The sequence below is a fragment of the Squalius cephalus genome, assembly GCF_949319135.1.
Source record: "Squalius cephalus genome assembly, chromosome: 16".
Classification (NCBI taxonomy): domain Eukaryota; kingdom Metazoa; phylum Chordata; class Actinopteri; order Cypriniformes; family Leuciscidae; genus Squalius; species Squalius cephalus.
In genome coordinates, this window is record NC_137137.1 from 5,496,354 (window position 1) to 5,517,456 (window position 21,103).

The window sequence follows — 21,103 nt, forward strand, 5'->3', positions numbered from 1 at the left end:
ATTAGTGGTGTTTGTCTGTGCAAAACTCACTGGCACATTTCTGTGGTGTTTGTCAGTGGTTACCAGGGCATTGCTATGCAGTTGCTAAGGTGTTATAATTGGTGTCTAGTGCATTGCTATGCAGTTGTTATGGTGTTCTGCTGGTTGTTAGGGCATTAAAGACAAATTTGAGTGGTGATTGCCAATGCAAACTGTATGGCACAACGCTAGGGTGTTGTCGGGGGTTACCAGGGCATTGCTATGCAGTAGTGTTCTCTGAGTATAGTTGCAAGGGCATATAGGGCAAGTGTGAGTGATGTTTGCCTGTGCAAAACTGAATCCAGATAATTTGATGTAACACGTCTGTTTTTTCCTTAAAAAAATTATACAAACATCACAGAAAGAGTCTAATAATAGATGTTTGAACATTCAGATTTGTTCTGTCATTACAGAACAGACACCTCCGTCTCTTCTCGAGTTCACACTGGTCCCCAATGGCCTTCACTGAGTCAGATGCATGGCTCATCCTTTTACACAGCTCTTCATGATTCAGCACTCCAGCCCTACATCTGCTCCAACTACACAACTACATCACCAAAAGAACACACAACACAAAACAGCCATACAGCACTGCATTGTTCAATAAAGAAAAGTAATAGCATTGAAAGGTTACTTGGTTGAAATGCAGCTCGAGCCTCATGAAAGAGCACATGTAGGACAGACTTTTCTCTGATCATGGTATTTAAAGGAAACTCACTTGGCTGTGTGTGTATCAGCGGGCATCTGAAGTCACAAGCCTCTCCCACGGACCGGCCCTGTGGGAATTAATATTTGCCTGCTTAATCCCTCTTAATCCCAGATTTCAAAGGATGTGATTGTTTTTCATTGAGCGTGGCAAAGCTGTAAAACAGCCACAGGTTTCTCTATGAGAGGACATTAATGACAGTTGCATAGTTTTTTTATTTAATACTTGTTTTAATACTTTAAATAAAACTGCTCTATATAACAAAACATATAGGACAAGGGCAATATGTCATTATTATTACATTATCAAACTGGTCCAAACTTTTCCCTAAAAAATATTTTTTCAGATAATCTTTTAAAAATGATATATTATAACTTAACTTTGTTTTTATTATTATATATAAAAAAAAAAAAAAAAAAATATATATATATATATATATATATATATATAATATTATATTTTTGGCCAGAAAAAAATATTTTTGCTATATGGGTCTGTTTTGCTTTAAATTATGTTTCAGACTGAATAAAAATTAGGCTCTAGAAAAATGGTCCCACCACCAGAATGATGTACAGATCAAGTAACAATTACTTTTATCATGAAAAAAGTGCTTCAACAAAAATATGAGCTGCAAGTTTCATATCATCATTGTCTATTTTTTCCTATGATTTTTCAAACTATGATTTATTTTCTCTGGCAATTGACAGCTTGTCATATACTGTCAATAGATCTTACATGCCGTGAATTGAACCTGGAACATTCCTTTGATGTAGAGGTTTCAAGAGTGTATTTTTATATCTTTTGCACATCAAAGTTTGTGATGCTGCAATACAGCAAACCTGCGAATAAATAAGTGTTCTGATGCCTAGCACTTTGAGGTTTTTTCTGAGGGCTCGATTTTTATCCTTGGCTCCCTATTAAGCTGGCAGTACAAACACAAATGTCACTTTGGTAAGAGAGCATCTCTGCAGAGAACATAAATGTAAATTTATAGGTTTCAGAAGCATCTGGTGTTGCGAAATTTCTTTTCAGAGACTGACAATCTATGACAGTATGTGTGATCTGTGAAAAGCTTGCCGATTAAAAATAGAAAGAAAACGAAGGCCGTAATGATCACGGGAAGGTCACAGACATTTTTTCTCCATTAGTGGATGAGAAGAGATACAAAAAATGGAGCCAATCAGCTCAGCAAGATAACATGCATACAAATCAAATACCCAATGTTTCATTATCTTTCAACATCTTTTTAATCTGTTCTCAAACCAGTTCTGGTGTAGAGCACTCTGACCTGTGGGTCCACCCAGAACGCATTTACATCTCAGAAAGAAATATAACAAATATATATGCTTGAAAGGATTTTCTTTTGACATTCTGTTTTAAAACAGTTTCTTGATTACTAGACAAATTCTCTCTTCAGTAAGAACATGATACGACCAACCATAATGACTCAACAATGACATCACATGCTTTACAAGCAATCGTTCCTTAGGAAGAGAGGGAAGATGACTTTTTATTGTTATGTAATGAGGCTGTAAACATTATCTTCCCCTGGCAAAGCCCCATGGGTGACGCTATTAGTCACCCTTGGTTTTTGTTGTGTATTACAAGCTGCTTTCATGAGCCCAAAACAGCTGGAAGAACATCCAGAGTTAAATAAAATGCTCAGAGTACATCCTCGTAATGCAAAATGTTCATGGTTGATGGTTCTAGTCTTTCTAATCTTATAAAGTTGTCATACATACAATCTTAGTGACAAAAACAGCATGTTTGATCAAACTATCAGCTGAAGATCTAGAGAGGAGCGTTTCATCATGAAGGCTACACTTTTAATTATGACTAAATAAAACTGAGGAACTGAATCTGTCACAGTCAAAACACATGCAATGTTTGAAACTTACAGGCAGAAACTGCAGTATGAACACAGTTATCATAAAGATTGCCTGATTTCAGTTATAAAAAACAAAATATTATAAAGCAATACAATAAATGTTACTACAAAAGATAAAAAATAGAGAACAGTATTAAAAAAATCTATCATAACATGAAAAATGTCAAAAACTTTTTGTTTTCTTGGTTTCAGATTGTCAATAAAATAAACAAAATATATAATAAAGGTTAAATTCATGAGGAAAAGAAATTTTCAAAATTTCCAAATAAATAAATTAACTAGAAAATAAAAAAAATTGATTAACAAAATAAGAAAACAAAAAAAAAAATAAAAAAAATAATAATAGCCTATAAAATAACAATTAGGCTAGGCTATAGTTATAAAAAAAACAAAGAAAAATGGTTACTATATATATATATATATATATATATATATATATATACATTTTTTTTTGTATCTTTCTAAACAAAGAAAGTATTCATATTTTTCCACAAAGATGTCATAAATCTTAATAATAAATGTCTTACGTTTCTTATTGAACACTGTTACGAATGCCAACATCTATTGTTTGCTTGGTCCCGAGAGGATAAAGGTTTACGAGTTATCTCTGACATCATGCTTTTGTGTTAAACAGAAACCCGAGAGTGTATGAGCTCAGCGCTGATGGCAGGGGTTATTCTTCATCCTTCATCCTTCATGCCTGACGCTGCCGCAGGAGCTCAACCTGGAGGGAGAGCGAAAACTCGACCATTACATCATTGCTATGGGATACACCGATGCCCCGCCCCCTGTGTGTCATTGGCGGAGCGACCTGACTCGACGTTCCCATTGGTTAATGACAGCGTAATGGGAAGCAGCGAGGGGGCGTGGCCTCGGCGTGTAGGGGCGCTTCAAATACACTGTAAAAGATGCATAAGGGAGCGATGCTGATGCTGGTGATGCGAGAATAATTTCACACCGGAGGCAAGCTTTCGAACGGACCGAGATGGTGATGATGGACTTCATTTTTAGGTTAAAATAAGGTTTAGGTTAACAACTGCCTACCGTAGACGCGGTTATTTGCTCAAATTGCAACATAATAGAGAAATAGGTGAGAGTGAGACCCTGGATCGGATCTATCCTACAATCGCTGGAGGTAAGGGCGTTTCTGAAAGCATCCCTTTGGCGTTTGTGGTTTCAGATCAGAAGTTACAAACTCACAAACTGATGCCCCTTCTAATAGGGAATAAAACTGCTGGTAAATGTACTGTATATATTAAGAGTTTCTGAAGTTTCTGAGCTCGTGCCTTTATTTTGGATTCGCTTGATTTTTTAATGGAGGTGATATAGTCACTTCGTCTTCACCTGCTCTCAGTGACCCTGTAGGAAGCATCCAAAGAGCCTGAAATATTTAGAACCACATTAGAAACCAGCCTGGTTTGTTTGTATTATTTATTTGTTATTTTATGTCTTTTTTTCCCAATTGGGTCACACTTTAAATAACAGTGATAATTACAATGTACACAGAAATTACTGAGAAAACTATTCTCACTGTGTAAATTTGTGGAACTGTTTTCATATTATTATTGGTCTTAGCATTTCAAAATATGACACTGTAATTTAAAGTATTATGTGCATTTGTATATGTTATACCAAAGGGAGCCATCAAAACTCTTTACTGAACTGCGAACATTTTCCAAGTCGTATGTACTTTATAAGAATAATATTATTTAAATAATATTTTATCGGTAATGAATTCTCATCAAAAATTTAACGAAATAACATGACGTTATAGAAGTGCAGTTGTATTTATTTATATAATTTTATATCATGCACATCTAGAAGATGTGCATCATAATCTATCGTTGATAGCCCAATTTCGGCTGTGATGTTTTCTTGTTTAAGTGCCTTGTGTTTGCATGCGTTGAACAAAAATGCGCTGTTTAATTATAGCTGCTCTAAATAAAACCGTGCAGAAGACCTCTGAAGTAACACACCAGGAGAAAATGGCCCATGGGAATATGAGTGAACGGAGCAGAGACGGCACAGGAACCCTTAACAGTCGTAATGGATGCTTACATCCTCAGTTCATGTGATCTCACACTCCATTTGATTACTAAGTGCAGATTTATTTCCTTGGGCTGCTTTCCCTGTTTCTTGCTTTAATGATAGAATCCCAGAGTGAGATTTTATTGCCAGATCTTTGTTCAGTAAATTGACAACAGTTTTGGCCAACAATGGTAGACAATTACTAGTGATATTTCATTGCCCATGAATCTATTTTATTGTATTATTATTATTTTTACATTTAGGACTTTCTCTAAAGCAACTTACATTGCATTCAAGGCGTATTTGGAAGCAGGTTTATTAGGCAGCTGTCACTTTAAGACCTGACGCACGGATCCATTATAATGTTACACATGCGTTTTGTTTCTCAACTGTTTACATTCACTTAAAACAGACTGTGTTTACAAGAATACTCGCCAGGACCGGCATTTTGACATTATTTTGTGTGTATTTGACTGTTTAAGCGCAATTAGCAGCGAACAAGAACTCAATCGAATACTGAGAGGCGGCTTTATGTGCGTGCACTGTAGGTGCGAGTACAATATCTGCGGGAATTAGTCAAATTATGCACAATATGTGCAATCCCACTTCGAAATTCAAGCCCTGTAACACCAACATCAACCTATCTATCTGTTCTGCGGAAAATGAGTATTAGAAGCATTTCAAATTTTTCAGTGTCGATATGTCGATGATATATCGAAATAATCCAGGTTGGCGGGTGTTAATGTCAAGCCCTGTACATTTATAAATATATATTTTTTAAAAATGTAATATGCATAATTTAAATGAAATAAAATATATCCTTGTTTGGGACCATGGAAAGCTTTTATCGAACAGTTCTCTAGTGGAGGAGTTTCTCAGGCATTAAATGCTAATGCCGATCTCTGTGTGAGCAGTGGTTGTGTGTGATGAAGTGTCCCACCTCCGGACCATGCTGGATGTGGGATGCGTCTCTCCAGCCTGAGTGGTGAAACGGTTGCTGTCGGTGCTTTGCATAATGCACTGAAGAGTTTGGGCTGTACAGAGGCACTGTTGTATTAGTTTGGAGAGGTTATTGAGAGCCAACGGTGCTGTGGGTGGAGAAATGCATCAGGTCTTTTGTGGCCCAGAACAAAATGAACATGAAATAACTCCTGGGCTTGTCCTTGAGCGAGTCCTGTCCCCTGAGAGATACTTTCAGCTCCTTCTCTCTCCATGTCTCTGTCAACATTTAGGCTTATCTGTCTCGCTCACTTTCACTCTGTCTCTCTTGTCCAGTCCACTTCTTATCTTTATCTTCTTAATCAGAAATGATACTCGCCTTCACAGGGCAATGTTGAATCAAAGGAAGAGGACAGTGAGAAAGCAGCTCATATCACTTACCATTTAATACCAGGTTTCAGTCGATGAGTAAGAATCTGAATAAGCCACACCCCACAGAAGTGGAATTGGAATGGCTGGAATAGGAATTTTAAATGAAAAGAAATCAAAAGAACTTTAACACAACAGATATATTTTATTAGTCCAAAAATGATATCATTATTTTTTTCTTTATTACCCTTTTATTCAAATTATTTTACATACGTCCATACGTCCACCACTCTGTTTTCAGATAACAATTAATTAATAAATAAATTATCGAATAAATAAATATTCACAGTAAACTGTGGGGTAAAATAAAGGATTTTCAAATATTCTTAAAGCTACACTGTGTAGGATTTTCTCCCATCTAGCGGTGAAATTGTTTATGACTACCAACTGAATATTACTTTCTAGCCCCTCCCATTCCGAGGGCGTTTTAACTCCTACGGTGGCCGTATTATTTCAAATCTGCCGACAGTCGCGAGTAATCTCCCCCTCGCATTCGTCACGGTGCCACTGAGTGTAAAAACGCGAAAGGCGAAGCTTGAATTTCCAGGTATGTCCCTCTTTGGCTAATGTATTTTCAAGATGGAGGCGCAACATGGCTGCCGCCATTCGAGCGACTCGCTCGTATGTATTCTAAATGGCAGATTCTACGCTTACGAGAATACTTGATAAGTAATTACACATTAATGAGTACATATCATTTTGAAAGAACAAAGTGTTTTTTGCAAAGAATCAACTTAAAAATGACAGTGTAGCTTTAAATGAAATATACATTTATATTTTTGGAATTTTGAAACATTGATTATTACTATTATCTTATGGAAATAACTCTTATGTTGTGTGGATGTTAGCTTTTATGGGTATGGATACGGTATGAGTTAGAAACTATGATAAGCTATAGCTTTTATATGCACTCCTTTGAATTTCATTCTATTTTCCTTCTATTTTGACAACATTCTGGATTTGAATTGGACTTTAAAAGGCATTCTCAGTCCAATCCAGAATAGCGCACAACTCTGTTTAGTAAACGCTGACTCTTGCCAGAGATTGCTCATGTTAGTTTTACAGCCTCAAATATTGCCAGATCCTAACTTTACTCTGTAATGTTTCACTGGAGACATTTAAACAGTGACTCATAAGTCTATTTTATTCACTCAGCCCACTCTCCCAGCAACAGTTCTCAGTCCTTTTTTTATACACCAATAAGTGTATTAATGGACAGTTATCTGCTGTATGGTGGGTGTATGTTCTGGGCCTTTACATTTAATACTCACTGTTTTTTCACCCCGACAGCCCAGTGATAGGGCAAATAACTTAGTGGGCCCTACAATTGCATTTATTGGCATCAAAAAAAGAAAGCTTTGAATTTTAAGTGATTTTCACTCGCAAAAATGCTTACGCTGGCTTTTCTTTGATTTAGCATGCATCCCATTTAATGTAAGCGCTGCACTAGCTCCACTGCACATTTTCAGCTTTTATTTGGCTCTCTTCACAGCTTTGGATGTTGCAATGATGAAATGTATAGCGACACTGGCTCATGTCAACCTAAACATCCAGTTCTGACTGTTATACGTGTGTTAAAGGTTCACTGCTGGCAAAATGGGCTTTCAATAAAACTTTGCTGTCTATGCAGACACAGTGAAATCGGTACCTGAGAGAAAACTGAGAAAAAAGGCTGTTGTCTGTCGCTTTTGCCAAAACTTCAACACCCATAATGCACTGGGCATGTTGCCATCCAAGACTGCTCCCGGTCTGCTATGGAAACACTTAAGGCTTGCCCACACTAAAAGATTTTTTAAATCGTATCATATTTTCAAAATTTAAGAGACCACAAACATGACGATAAAAAATCATAGATTGTGTTGCTATAGTGTGTGGAGTGCCGCGATGTGACCAGGAAAACACACCACACAGTAACAGATTCCATTCACAAACAACCAAATTCCCAACTGTGAACACGGGAAATCTCGCAAAATCTCTCACGGTCAAATGTGACTTTATAGTAAATAAACATGGCGGACGACGGGCAAGAGGAAATAATAGTGTTTAGATTGCTTTTTACAGAAAATTATCGGGGGGAAAAGAAAAAGGTTTGGATGAAGTCGTGTTATGCTTCCGTCTTCTGTCAGCTCGCTTTCTGATTGGCTATCGTTTCGTTCCATTTGACAATCTACAGAGTGCGTGCGCGTTTGTCCTCGGGGTTCTCTTCACACAACAGGATTTCTGATCATAAATATTCAACATGTTGGATATTTATGATTAGAGATTGGTGCGGCCCCGACGTTCTTCCGAGCAGATTTAATCACTCTTAACACACCACAGGAAAATCTGATAAGATAATCTGTAGAACCATCAAGATAATCGGGATTTTACCTAGGATTGTCGGAAAAGTAGCCTGGAAATCCAGACCTAAATCTAAAAGATTAATGATCTGGCATCGACTAATGAAAATCGGCAAGCTCGAGGGGCGGCGCCAAGCATGCATTTGAAAATCTCACTGCACGCAATTGGATAACACTACGACCAATCACAATAAACCCCATACGCTACCAGCGGAGCTAACATAGATTATACTCTTACCGTATCCGGTCGGCAAAACAGCAAAAACGTCCTTCTTGCAAATGAACGATTCGAGCGCTGTCTTCTGTTCCTGTTTTAGATAAAAAGCCAAGTCTAACTCGTTCATTGTAGCGGCCAAAGCCGTTTCAAACAACTGGTGTTCATCCATAGCCATCTTGCAATGTTTACTAATGACTTCGACGTCACAGCGCTGTCGTCATCTTTAGCTCGCCTCTGGCCCGCCTATATCAGATAACCCGATGTGATTGGTGCAGCTCAGATCGAGGGGCATATTTAATGAGCATCATTACTCGACACCAGAGTAACTCGCTGAGCAAATTCAACTTGTGCTCTCGCGAGAACTCTGGATTACCAGGGTATCGAAAAAGGAGAATTGGGCCCAAAATCTGCCCAATTATTTTGTAGTGTGTGAGTGCCTTTACTAGATTCAAATACCGCCTTGCTTTAGTAGAAAATACTGTCTTAGCAAACTTTTAGTTATAATGGTGTCGACTTTATTGTTCCCGGTGCAAGAATTAAAAGGGTAACCGTTTAGCGGGAGTAAGTTACTTTCGGTTTCCAGCGGGTTGTAAGCAGTGGCTCAAAAAATATGGGGAGAAAATCTGAAAAACCTCTGCCATTCAGTCAGTTCTGCACGTACAGGAAAGAAAGCTGTTGCCATAGTCTTCCATTTTGACCACAATGCTGTTTGGAGTAGACAAAGTATGATACAATTTTCAGTGATAATCTTACAATAACTGTTTTGTTAATAACCCTCTGTCGATCCGACTGTCTGTGGGCGGGGATACCAAAATGCGGATGTATAATCTGTAATTTTTTACAAAAGCCCTGGAGCTGTCGAAAATCCAACAAAACTCATTTATTTGGTGACAAATAAATGGGAATTTCTCAGTCCAAGTAACTCGAAGAACGTGTAAACATTGTTCATTTACATATGAAGAGTTCAGATGCAAAAACCTGTCAAGTGTCATCTGAAATTTTCTTCTAGAACGATCATTTTTATCAAGCTCGTTTATTTAAGTTCAGTAATTTCACTTATTAATAGGTAATTTTCATTGCCATTTAAGTGAAATTACTGAACTTAAATATACGAGCTTCATAAAAATGATCATTCTAGAAGAAAATTTCAGACGGCACTTAGAGGCTTTTGCATCTGAACTCTTCATATACTACCAACATTGTAACAATACAAAGCGGGTTGAAAATCGGTGAAGTTACGCTTTAAGTCATGTAAGTGTCATATTACTGTGCCATTAGCAGCAATTAAATTTTCTTAATCAAACATGTTTTCTCAACACTCCACATCACATTAAGTCTCTTTTAAGTTTCATGCATCACCAGACATTTATCAGCCATAGACTGGATTTACATTAGTTTTACATTAGTAAGACAGTTTGTTGTTCAGCGAAGGTTAACCACTGTCATATTGATATTGGTAATTTATATTAATGCGTGAGAAGCCGATGAAGGGTCGGAAATTAGGTCACAAAGTGTTGACAAATTGTGACGGCCCAGATGCATCTTTCCTTCACACCAATTAACAGCTGCTTTTTCCCATTTTTTACCCAATAGTAAAAGGCAAGGATGAAAATTAAAGACCTGCCTGCAGTGCTCTCAATAATTAATAACCCATCTATGAATATTTCATCGGCTCCAATACGTTTGCAGATGTGAGGGGCTGTGTTCAGGCATGGCAAATAAAAAGGAAAGGAAAGTGTACTAAAAGAGAGATCAGCCCCAGAGGGTTATCGGCTACGCACCCTCCTTATCTCCAATCACCACTGTACTACTGCACATCGACGGGGAACAAACCCATTGTCTTGCTCTTCATTGTTGTACTTTGCTCTGATGTATGGAGTCATGTGAACATTTTCATTTCATTACGTTTTAATGGTTTGCAGTAGCAATGCATTATTATGTTCTGTGTACATTGCAGAGTGTGAAATGTAGGGCACCTTGTAAATACAATTGTCAGGATGCTTGTTTGTTTCCAGCAAATGTAATCACTTTTAAAAGCTCAAAGGCGAAGATTTAGCTGTATAACTTTTTGCACCAGACTCGTGAACAGCTGGCTGGATAATCTCGCTTAAATTACAATCTGAGCCATTCATTCAGTACACTTCGCTTGGCCACTGACCCGAGTGGCACAACTTTTTATAATAGACACAGTGAATCCAACAACATCTGTATCATTTTTTTCCTTTCAGTTTTTGTATCATGAGGACTTTGGCACATGATATGCAGACACATTCAAAAAGCAGATTTTTTGTTGTTTGAAAAAAAGAAAAATCAGGATCTGGTTAAACACACTATAGAGTAATGATTTTTATGTATTCTAACTTATTACTATTGATATTAATGACAACATTAGTGTATATGTGACCCTGGACCACAAAACCAGTCACATGGGTAAAATTTTTTAAATTGAGATGTATACATCACATGAAAGCTGAAGAAATAAGCTCTCCATTGATGTATGGTTTGTTAGGATAGGACAATATTTGGCCGAGATACAACTATTAGAAAATCTGGAATCTGAGGGTGCAAAAAAATCTAAATATTGAGAAAATCTCCTTTAAAGTTGTCCATTTATGTTCGCGACTGTGCTGCATTCACTCACAAAAATAAATGTTTTATATATTTACAGTAGGAAATTTACAAAATATCTTCATGGAACATGATCTTTACTTAATATCCTAATGATTTTTGGCATAAAAGAAAAATCGATCATTTTGACCCATACAATGTATTGCTGGCTATTGCCACAAATATACCCGTGAGACATGTGACTGGTTTTGTGGTCCAGGGTCACATATATGTATGTACAGTGCATATTTAATTTTATAAAAACATTAAGCATAACTATGCAGTGCAACAATTATATTTTCTATAAGTGTGTAATAGTGTAATAATAAATAATATTGTAATATTATTCATACATATACATTATATATATTTACATAACTATTGCAGTGCAGTGTTTCTTTTATTTTATTTTAAATTAGATTATATCCTTAACTGGATAGTTCCAAGAGTTTAAAGAGATTTATTTTTCTATCTATTTGAATTATTTTCCTCTTTTGTTTCCTTTAGGGCCTTATTACTGTAATCTCTCGACTGTGTATTTACATTACCGATTCACTAACCCACTCAGGTGGTTCTCTCTCTCTCTCTCTCTCATTCACTCTTTCATTCAGCTCTTTCCCAGCTCTCTCTCTCACTGAGTCTGTATGTCCCATCACACACATATGCACAAGGAAGCCCCAAGGGTTGGTCCTTTTTGCTTCTTCCTGTCAGGTTGCCATGGCATCAGGCAAGGTGGCCCCATTTCCTGCCGCGCAGAGGGGCCGGGGGGGTTACGTCCAGAATGACCGTCCCAGTGTCTAATGCGATCGGACAGGCGTGCGGAGTAGTGTCACACGCTACAGCCAGACTGAGACTCAGCTGACGCACACACACACACACACTCACAGATACTTCTTCATCGCTGAAGGTGATCTGATCTCTGCAGCAGCAGGATGGGCGGAAACAAGATGGCTTCTGCTTAAGATGATCTGTCACCAGTCTGTTAAAGGATCAGCACCTCTGAGGGTGAGAGGGGGCATTAGAAAGATATATCACTTTAAAATCGCACTTGCTTCTCTGAGACAGCAGTGAGATTAAATAGAGAGCAAAACAAGGAGAATTTGCCTCTTATTTGTTGATTAAATAAAGGCCATGCTGAGATTTGCCATGATACCAAATAAGTAAGAAATCCCAATATGTACTCAAGATCAAAAAGATCTAATGATCAGAGCTGCTAGCTCTGTATTCTAACTGTGTGTCAACTATCATCTTTTTGTCTTTTCTCCCAAGAATTCTTCCCCAGTTGCTATTAAAATGCACGGGTTGGCAGAATGCGAGTTAGCGCACTGAGAATAGAGAAACACTCTAGCCTTAGGCAAGAAATACACGCAAATATGCTAACGCTGATGTAAATGCTTGGCCAACACATTGCTAGCATAATACTGGTCTCTTCTGAAAGTAGACACACTTGTTATTCTCAGTAGCGTTGTCAGTGTTAACTAAAACTAGATATGTTTTTCAGTAATTGAAATAAAGATTACAAAAACCTAGACTTAAAGAAAATGAATATCTGACAAAAACTTGAACTGAAACTTAAATTAAATATAAAAAGTGGAAAAATAAAAGCGAATTAAAAATATTAATAAATACTATAATAGTGTTTTAATAATAAAGTCACACTGATTTCAAGCCTGTAACTTCAGCTTCTATCTACTTGAATGGAGAGAATATTAGAGAATATAAACACAGTATACAATATATAAGTAATATATACATTTTTTAATAACATTAAATCAGTAATAAAACCTGACAGCAATGGTATCATAAATTGTGCTTTTTATGCTCAAATCATACCAAAAAAACAAAAACAAAACGTATTTATACATATTATATTCCCATTCAGGTACATTAGTTGCATGATTGGAAATAGCTGACAAGATGGCCACCAAGTGAACTGTGCAATGTGCACACTTGCACAGGATGTTTACCAAACACTTGACATAACAGATACCAGATATTGAATCATGATTGAGCAGGTATGAGCTTCTTTATTACATTATAAAGCTGCTACAGTATACCAACATTTATGATGATATTAATGTGACGAAGGCCAGCTAGTAAAGAGCTGTGCTGGTAAACCTCACTCCCCTGGCGTCAAGAGGCTCACTGGCGACTGGCGCTGTGGTTTTTTAGCATCCTTGTTAGCGCGCCCGCCTCCTATGCCAGAAACGCTGGTTTGAATCCCACTCGGAGCAGTGCGAGTAGAACCGGAGGGGTTTCATAAAATTAGTAGTAAATGTAAATAAGTGTAAACAAACAGACCCTGTGTTACTGTGACAGTAACAAACCTCAGTACTCAAGAGTGATAGGGTTACCCTCATTTGTTTGTGCCATTAAACAGGTGTTTTATTGGTCAGATAGCTGCTATAAAATTGTGATTTCACTTGCTCAGCATGACTTTCCTGAGAGTAGTTGACCTGAAAGAGAATACAGTTAAATGCTAATATCAGCTAGCACCCCACGCTTGGCTTGCATACTTGTGTTATGAATTGTTGCTAAAAGCATTTGCTTTCACATACCTGTGTAGAGTACATTTCAGGCTTTATTCAGAAGATTGTGTCATTAGGGATTTTGAGATCTCAAATGCCATCATGATTCCCAGTAGCTCTGTTTCCAAAGAAACAGAACAGGTTGTACGTGAGTAAAAGTGACTCTAGTGTTGTTAAATCTGATCTGTCCTACCTGAACTGCCTATAGGAAGCTTGACGACAACTCGACAACAAGCTAATGCAAGAGATTGCATGAAGTGTTTTGGACTTTTATGCACCGATATGTTGTGACAGCACAAGTCTTAGAAGTACATCAGACGTTTGAGGCTCTTTGCAGCAAAGCGGGACACACCCCATCCGTCTGACTGTCCCCTCCCCCGTCTCATCTCGCCCCTCTTCAACACACCTCTCAGGGGAGTTCATTTGTGTTCGACGCATGAAAAGATCATAGTGTGGAGGGGGGTGAAAGAGGGTGGGTAATTTTTCCCCATCTTGTTTTCATTTCCAGAGCCAGTGCCGTATGAGCGTTCATCCACATTCTGGCTTTGTTCTGAGAATTTTGAACAGGCCTATCGCTGCAATCAAGAGCACTTTCCACAGGCTGAGCAGATTAAAAGACCCCCAGACTCAGCGGAATATAGGCGGCTCATGTCTCTGTGTGAAAAGTGTTGTATTTTCTTGTTATATACTGCCGCCACACGTGGAATTGTCTACCATTTAAAGCACACAATCTAAAGTCAGGTCTCTCTGAGGTTTATGGCATTCACTAATGAAAAGCTCTTTCATATTATGAAAAGTTCCATGGTGTTTTCTGAACTTCTTGGAGTGTAAATAGCATGGTATATGAATATGGGCACCTAACCCTTCATGATATTTGTCAAAATATAGGACACCATGGCATTATCATCATGGTAAATACCATGGTATTTTTATTTTATTTATTTTTTTACCATGGTATTATGAAAGAGCTCTTTATTACCATGGTTTCACCATAGAACATTTTTAGGTCAGATGAGCAGTTAGGACAACAGATCACGTAGAAGCACATAAAACCCTGTACTCTCCTAGTTATTGTCTTATTTTGCTTATGACATAACAGAAAGGGAAGTTGCTCTTGATTGCATCACTGGGTCTATTTTAATGTGCAACCAGGATATGTGGTTTGTGAGAGACAAAACTTTGATCCTCTCACTGATGTGCTTTGAACAAAGTTATTGTTACATTTGGTGCACAATATAAGTGTCACTTTCCATCTGCTCAGTGCTCCGTCATTTATCAGCTCTCATTTTAAATGTTCAAGACTTACATTTTACATTGGATGTCAAATGCTGACCAGTACAGAAATACTTTATCCTAAAAAGTAAAGAAAATTGTATTTAAAATGTTAATTTATTTAAATTAAATTGATCTACATAGCTATCCAATAATTCACAACAGTACAAAAAAATAAATAAAAAAAACCTATACCTACTGTAGTCTGGGTCATATTTTCTTTTACTTTGCATAGATTTTTTCATGGTTTTCAAGGATGATACCATGTAACACTACTTGTCCATGTTGGCATCGACACTAGTTTCTACCAAGCCATGAATTTACTTGTCATGAATATTGTGCTTTTGACTCTGATTGCATGAACTGAACTGATTGAATCAGTTCATGCATTCCCTGGTAATCAAACCCATGACCTTTGCATTGCTTTTCTATTTAAAGTACAGTAACACAATAAGTGACAGATGTATTTGCATCAACAGATTGTAGAGTTTGGAAACACAGCCTTTAACATCAAGAACAAAAGATACTGGAATTGTTTTCTATTTCTATCTAGCCTATTTATTTTGCGATCCTATATGGTTATCCTAAATATGGGAATTATTTCTATTTTATATCTATTTTGCCATCCTAACTATACACAGTTATACAGTGAGTTGCATTTTATTATTTGAGCTAAGCATTGTTGTTTTTTTTCCCTTTGTTCCCTTCAGTACAAACCTTGACAAGAATCACTGTTATGACTCTTCTAAAGTCAGTTAGTGTTGCCGTTTGTTCTAATCAATGCTGTCGTGCTTTAACTTCAATTACAGATTTGTGAAAACATATGGTGGGACTTTTAGATTTTCCTAGTTTAGTGTCTGTGTGAGTCATGCTGTAAAACCTATTAACAGCTCAGTCTTCAGTTCTTCTCTCGCGCCTCCTGCCTGTTAAATCCAGCTCATTAGCACCGAGCGGCAATCAGGGGAGCGATGCATCACAAACCCTGGCATAGTGGGAGATCAAACGGTAGTCCATCACCAAAGGCTCCCGTTTGAACTCGGGGCATATTTCTTTCTTTTTATGACGTTGAAAACAAAATGCTTTTTATGACAAATGCCATGTTGTGTTGTTGTATGTAGGTTATTTTCACTCCAAATGTCTTGCGGAAGATTGAATATGTGTGGTAAGCAAATTCAAAAAGTAGCCAAAATGCTTGAGGCTTAAACATGCTCTTGAGATCTCAAATGCCTCTGGCCTGGAGATATTTTGTCCGTTGGTTGTTTAGAGTGTGATAAAGTGCTTGGAATCTGTTTTATTGCATTGGTATTCATTTTGCCTTTCCTGCCGTATAGTTGCAGCCCCTCTGAGAGCAGTTACACTCAACTGTTACAAGACCGTGCAATTCTTCCAGGCGCACTTACACTTATGGGAAGATTGTACTGAGACGTATGGTGGAGCACACAGGCTTTGATGTGTGGCTCCTTTCATGTGTTTGTTGGAGCCTTTGTTTGGCAGGTGTATTTTTTGCATGCAGGCCGGAATAATGCTGCACGCTCGCTGACAATTGCTCTCTGTTTGACTAGAATGAGAGATGACTTAATAATCAATTATCAGAGGGATCTCTGAGCACTGGCAGGGGAACGATATTAAAAATGTCAATTCTGGATATTTACTCATTGCAAAAAATGCTGCTTTGATTTGTTTGTGTGATCTTAAGGAGAACAGAAATTGCAGTCTTTATGTTTAATATTCCTTCTGCGCGTACTGCAACTGATGCTAATAAATATCACATCTAAAGTTGCCGTTTATGTCATTTGCACTCGGCTGACATCATATAATCTGCATGATTTATATGTCTTCTTTCTTTTTCATTTTGCAGGGCTGGATGAGAAAATTCCTGTTTTCCATTTCGCAGAAATCTTCCCTCCAACTGTCAACTACCTACTGGGCACAGCACTCTAGAGATGCTCAATATGGAGAGAACTGCCATTTCCACTTCACTGCTCACAGTCTGTTTTGTGTTGGCTGCGTGTCGCTGTTCCCTTGCGATTCCCTTCTGCCCTGCCCAATGTGTCTGCGAGACCCGCCCATGGTACACGCCTCAGTCAGTCTACCATCAAGCCAAGACTGTTGACTGCAACGAACTCCATTTGAGCAGAATCCCATGGAATATTTCAATTGATACTCAGGTGCTGCTTCTTCAGAGCAACAATATCTCCAGGGTAACCTCAGAGCTCCAGAGCTTGGTCAACCTCACGGAACTGGATCTCTCCCAGAACCACTTCACACAAATCCAAGACGTTGGCTTAAGTAACCTAACCCAACTGGTCACACTCTACCTTGAGGAAAACCAAATTAAAGAGCTGCCTGATATGTGTATAAAGGATCTAGTCAGCTTAGAGGAGCTTTATATTAATCATAATCAGATCTCTTCTATTGGTCCTAATGCCTTTTCAGGCTTGGGGAACCTGTTGAGGCTTCACCTTAACTCCAACAAGCTTGTGGCGATAGACAGCCATTGGTTTGAGTCCCTACCCAACCTTGAGATCTTAATGATTGGGGAAAACCCAATTCTTGGGCTGCAAGATATGAACTTCCACCCCCTCTCCAAGTTGCACAGTCTAGTTCTCGCGGGAATGGGGCTCAGGGAAATACCCGAGGGTGCTTTCCAGGGATTAGAGTATCTCGAGAGTCTCTCGTTCTTCGATAACAAGCTCACGGCTGTGCCAAAGAAAGCCCTGCGTGTTCTACCGAGCCTCAAGTTTCTTGACCTTAACAAGAATCCTATCGTCCGTATACAGGAAGGTGACTTCAGAGACTTTCCCCACTTAGAGGAACTCAGTTTGAACAACATGGAAGAACTTGTGGCGGTTGAGAGGGGCGCGTTCTCAAACTTACCACAAATGGCCAAATTGGAGCTCTACAACAACCCTCACCTGTTCTTTATAGACCGAGCCGCTTTCCTAAAAATGCGTGTCTTGCGCACCTTACTGATCCACAATAATGACCTCACACTTTTGCCCCATGACATTTTATCCGCTTTCCCCAGTCTGGATGAAATCAGTCTTCATAGCAACCCACTCAGGTGTGATTGTCTCGCCAATTGGGGGCCCATCCTGGGCAACCAATCGAGCCTCAAAGTTCTGGAGCCCCAAATAACCCTTTGTGCATCCCCACCACATCTTGTCGGCCAATCCCTTCAGGAAGTGGTGTCTGCAAGTTGGAATGGGGCAAGCAATACCTGCCTGCCTCTAATTTCCCAGCATGCCTTCCCTCCGCTGCTCAATGTCACCTTAGGGCAGCTTCTAACACTCAACTGCTGGGCCGTGGCAGATCCAGCGCCTCAGTTTTACTGGGTGACACCCACCGGTGACAAAGTCACTTCTGAAGCTGTTTCCCCATCCTCAAATGAAGGAGGAGGAATGAAGAAGAAGAAGCACCGGATGCAAGAACAAGGAGCTCTAGAGATCCCACATGTCGAACCCGAGGATTCTGGTCTCTATACATGTGTTGCCTGGAATGCAGAGGGAGCCGACACCAGAAGTGTCTCTGTGTACGTGGATAGGAGCAACTGGCATGGTGGACGCTCTATTGGAGGTCATCATGGGGTGTTGAATACCACCGGATCCTTGGTAATCCTGGCAAAAATTGTCCATGCCCAGTCTGTGGTGCTCGAATGGAAGGTGCACCCATTTGCCGTCTCTTCCAACCATGAGGTGGCACAACCCAAGTGGCTCAGCGCTACCGTAAAGATTGACAACCCGCAGATCAGCTACACTGCAATGGTCCCCGTAGATGTCCAAGAGTACAACCTCACACACCTCCTACCATCCACCGAGTACCGGGTTTGCCTGACCATGGCCGGCACCGAGCAGACCCAGCACTCTTGTGTCAACGTGACCACTAAAGAAGCCAGCTTTGCTGTGGAGATGGTTGCCCAGCCGGCCAATGTTGCCCTGGCAGCCGTCATGGGCTCAATGTTCGCCATCTGCATCATGGCTCTGTTGGTGTTCTATATGGGACGGCGCATGAAGCAGAAATCTTGTCATCACTCTCTTAAGAAATATATGCAGCACACCACCTCCATTCCCCTGAACGAACTCTACCCACCGCTTATTAACCTCTGGGAGAATGAGACGGAAAAAGAGAAAGAGGGCGCTGCCGACCCTCAAAACTCACAGATAGACACTTCAAAAACGTACATGTGGTAGCTGCACAACAGAAAGTAGATAACAGAGACATTTTAAACAGTATATGCACTGTTATGTACATAAATGACAAGTATGTGTTACTGATTTGTCATTGTGGAAAATATATGTATTTTTAGATTGTACCCTTCAATGCCAAGCACACTTGGTTGCAGTTGTGATTTGTTAGAAGACCAACAGACGTGGGCAGCAAAACACATTTTATGCTTTTGCATTGCATTGTATTTTCTGAGACTAATTCCACGTTAAGCATGCCAATGTGTTAATAATTCATATAATTTATTCATTCTATATCAGCACTTAGCACGATTATACACAAACACAGATCAACACTATTTATATCGCCTCACACATATCAAATGCGTTCACATGACATCAGATTCACAGATTCTGGAGTTTTTGCATGGAATTTTGCATGATATTTTGGTGCTAACAGGGTGAGTCCTTTCCTAGTTCTCTCACTTCTAAAAATACACCGGTGTGAGAAGGTGACATAAGCCTGCTCGTTGCTCTCATTTGTCTTCAGCTCGTCGCATTTTATCACCTGCATTGTAATGAAAATGAAACCTGCCAGGTGCTATGAAGTTGAAAACTAATTAACTGTCATATGTAATTAATATCTGGAACACAACTGCGCAGCTGTGCTTATTTATTCTTGCATTGTTAAATAACTATTTATTGAAGAGTGTTTGAAAATGGCTGTGTTTATTAGCACTGCCTGAAAATGTATTTCATAATTGATAGAAAAAATCATTAGCCTATAATGATTATGTGGTTCAAATGCGTGACATTTACTAGCAGACATTCACCTTCGTTAACAATGATGGGGCCGTTTTGTGCTTTGCACCTCATCATGCGCTTGTTGTTTTGATTACTGAGAGATTGCTTCAGTTCTCAGTTAAATATGTTGCCAAACTCAATATTCACACAATTCAGTCTTAGTGTGGTATATTAGGTATCAAGTGAGTGTGGAGAATGAGAACTGAATTGAATGAAAATTGAAAACAAATCAATTTTGTTTTTTTCTCCTCGCATAGATTAATTAACCTTTAAATTGCACATGCCACCCTTAAAACAATATTAATTTTGTCTAAAGGTTTTGCCATGTTTAAAATTGAGATTTGTGCACAATCCTGCATTATATTGATCAATACAAATGTTATGCAAGACACATGCTCGTGTATTGTTGTTCTGTTTTGTATGAGCAAATCCAACATCCATCCAGATATGAATGAAATATAACCAAATAAAATTTTGATCTATCAAAAGTGTTCTAAAAGGCTCTAACTTTAAAGGTGCACTCTGTAATTTACCCTAATTAAGAATAATGTAAACCTAAAAAATTGCATTATATTTTATTTTTACATTAGAGAGGACTCCAGTCATATCTAATCTAATAAAAGCTTTTAACATATGACTTTCTATAATGGCATTTCAAACCGGAAACTTTAGCTTTAGCGTGATGCTGCATTCACATTGCTAATTGTCAGTGTACTGTAAGTCCAAGAAGACTCAGTGCAACATAAAAAAATTATGTTATGAATTATTTGAATGGATGTCTGGGTATATTTAGCTCTGAAGGACTGTGAGGAAAATCTTTTTAACATCTGTTTTCTTGCTCAGTTTTTGAGCTAATTATTGTAATTGTTATTTTTTTGTATTTTATGCTGAATTTTTTTATTTTACTTCTAGAAATGATAGAAAATGCACTCAAGTTCATATGGACAACTTCTAGAATCGACGTGTTTGCAGTCAGTTCTGATATGAAATGTATTTCATACACATGTCACATGATTTTAAGGTGTTCTTTCATCACTGACTGTAAATCACATTGTGTGTTATTACTGGAAGAAGAGCAGAGAAAATGTCACCTTAGATTAAGCATTAAATATTTCATTGCAGCTCTGCCCTCTAGTGGTGGAGGACACTAATGACGTCTTACACG

General features: G+C 38.5%; 1 protein-coding gene across 1 annotated transcript; it reads left to right on the top strand.

Moving 5' to 3' along the window:
* The first annotated feature begins 3,522 nt into the window (after positions 1-3,522).
* Positions 3,523-20,064, top strand: LOC307173783 (leucine-rich repeat neuronal protein 1). The gene is made up of 2 exons (XM_079897177.1): positions 3,523-3,747; positions 16,830-20,064. The coding sequence occupies exon 2, from the start codon at positions 16,915-16,917 to the stop codon at positions 19,159-19,161; it is 2,247 nt and encodes a 748-aa protein (XP_079753303.1). The 5' UTR covers positions 3,523-3,747; positions 16,830-16,914; the 3' UTR covers positions 19,162-20,064.
* Positions 20,065-21,103: the final 1,039 nt, after the last annotated feature.

Bases quoted from the DNA above. Each gene is read 5' to 3' on its own strand.
- LOC307173783 (XM_079897177.1), top strand. From the start codon at position 16,915: ATGCTCAATATGGAGAGAACTGCCATTTCCACTTCACTGCTCACAGTC.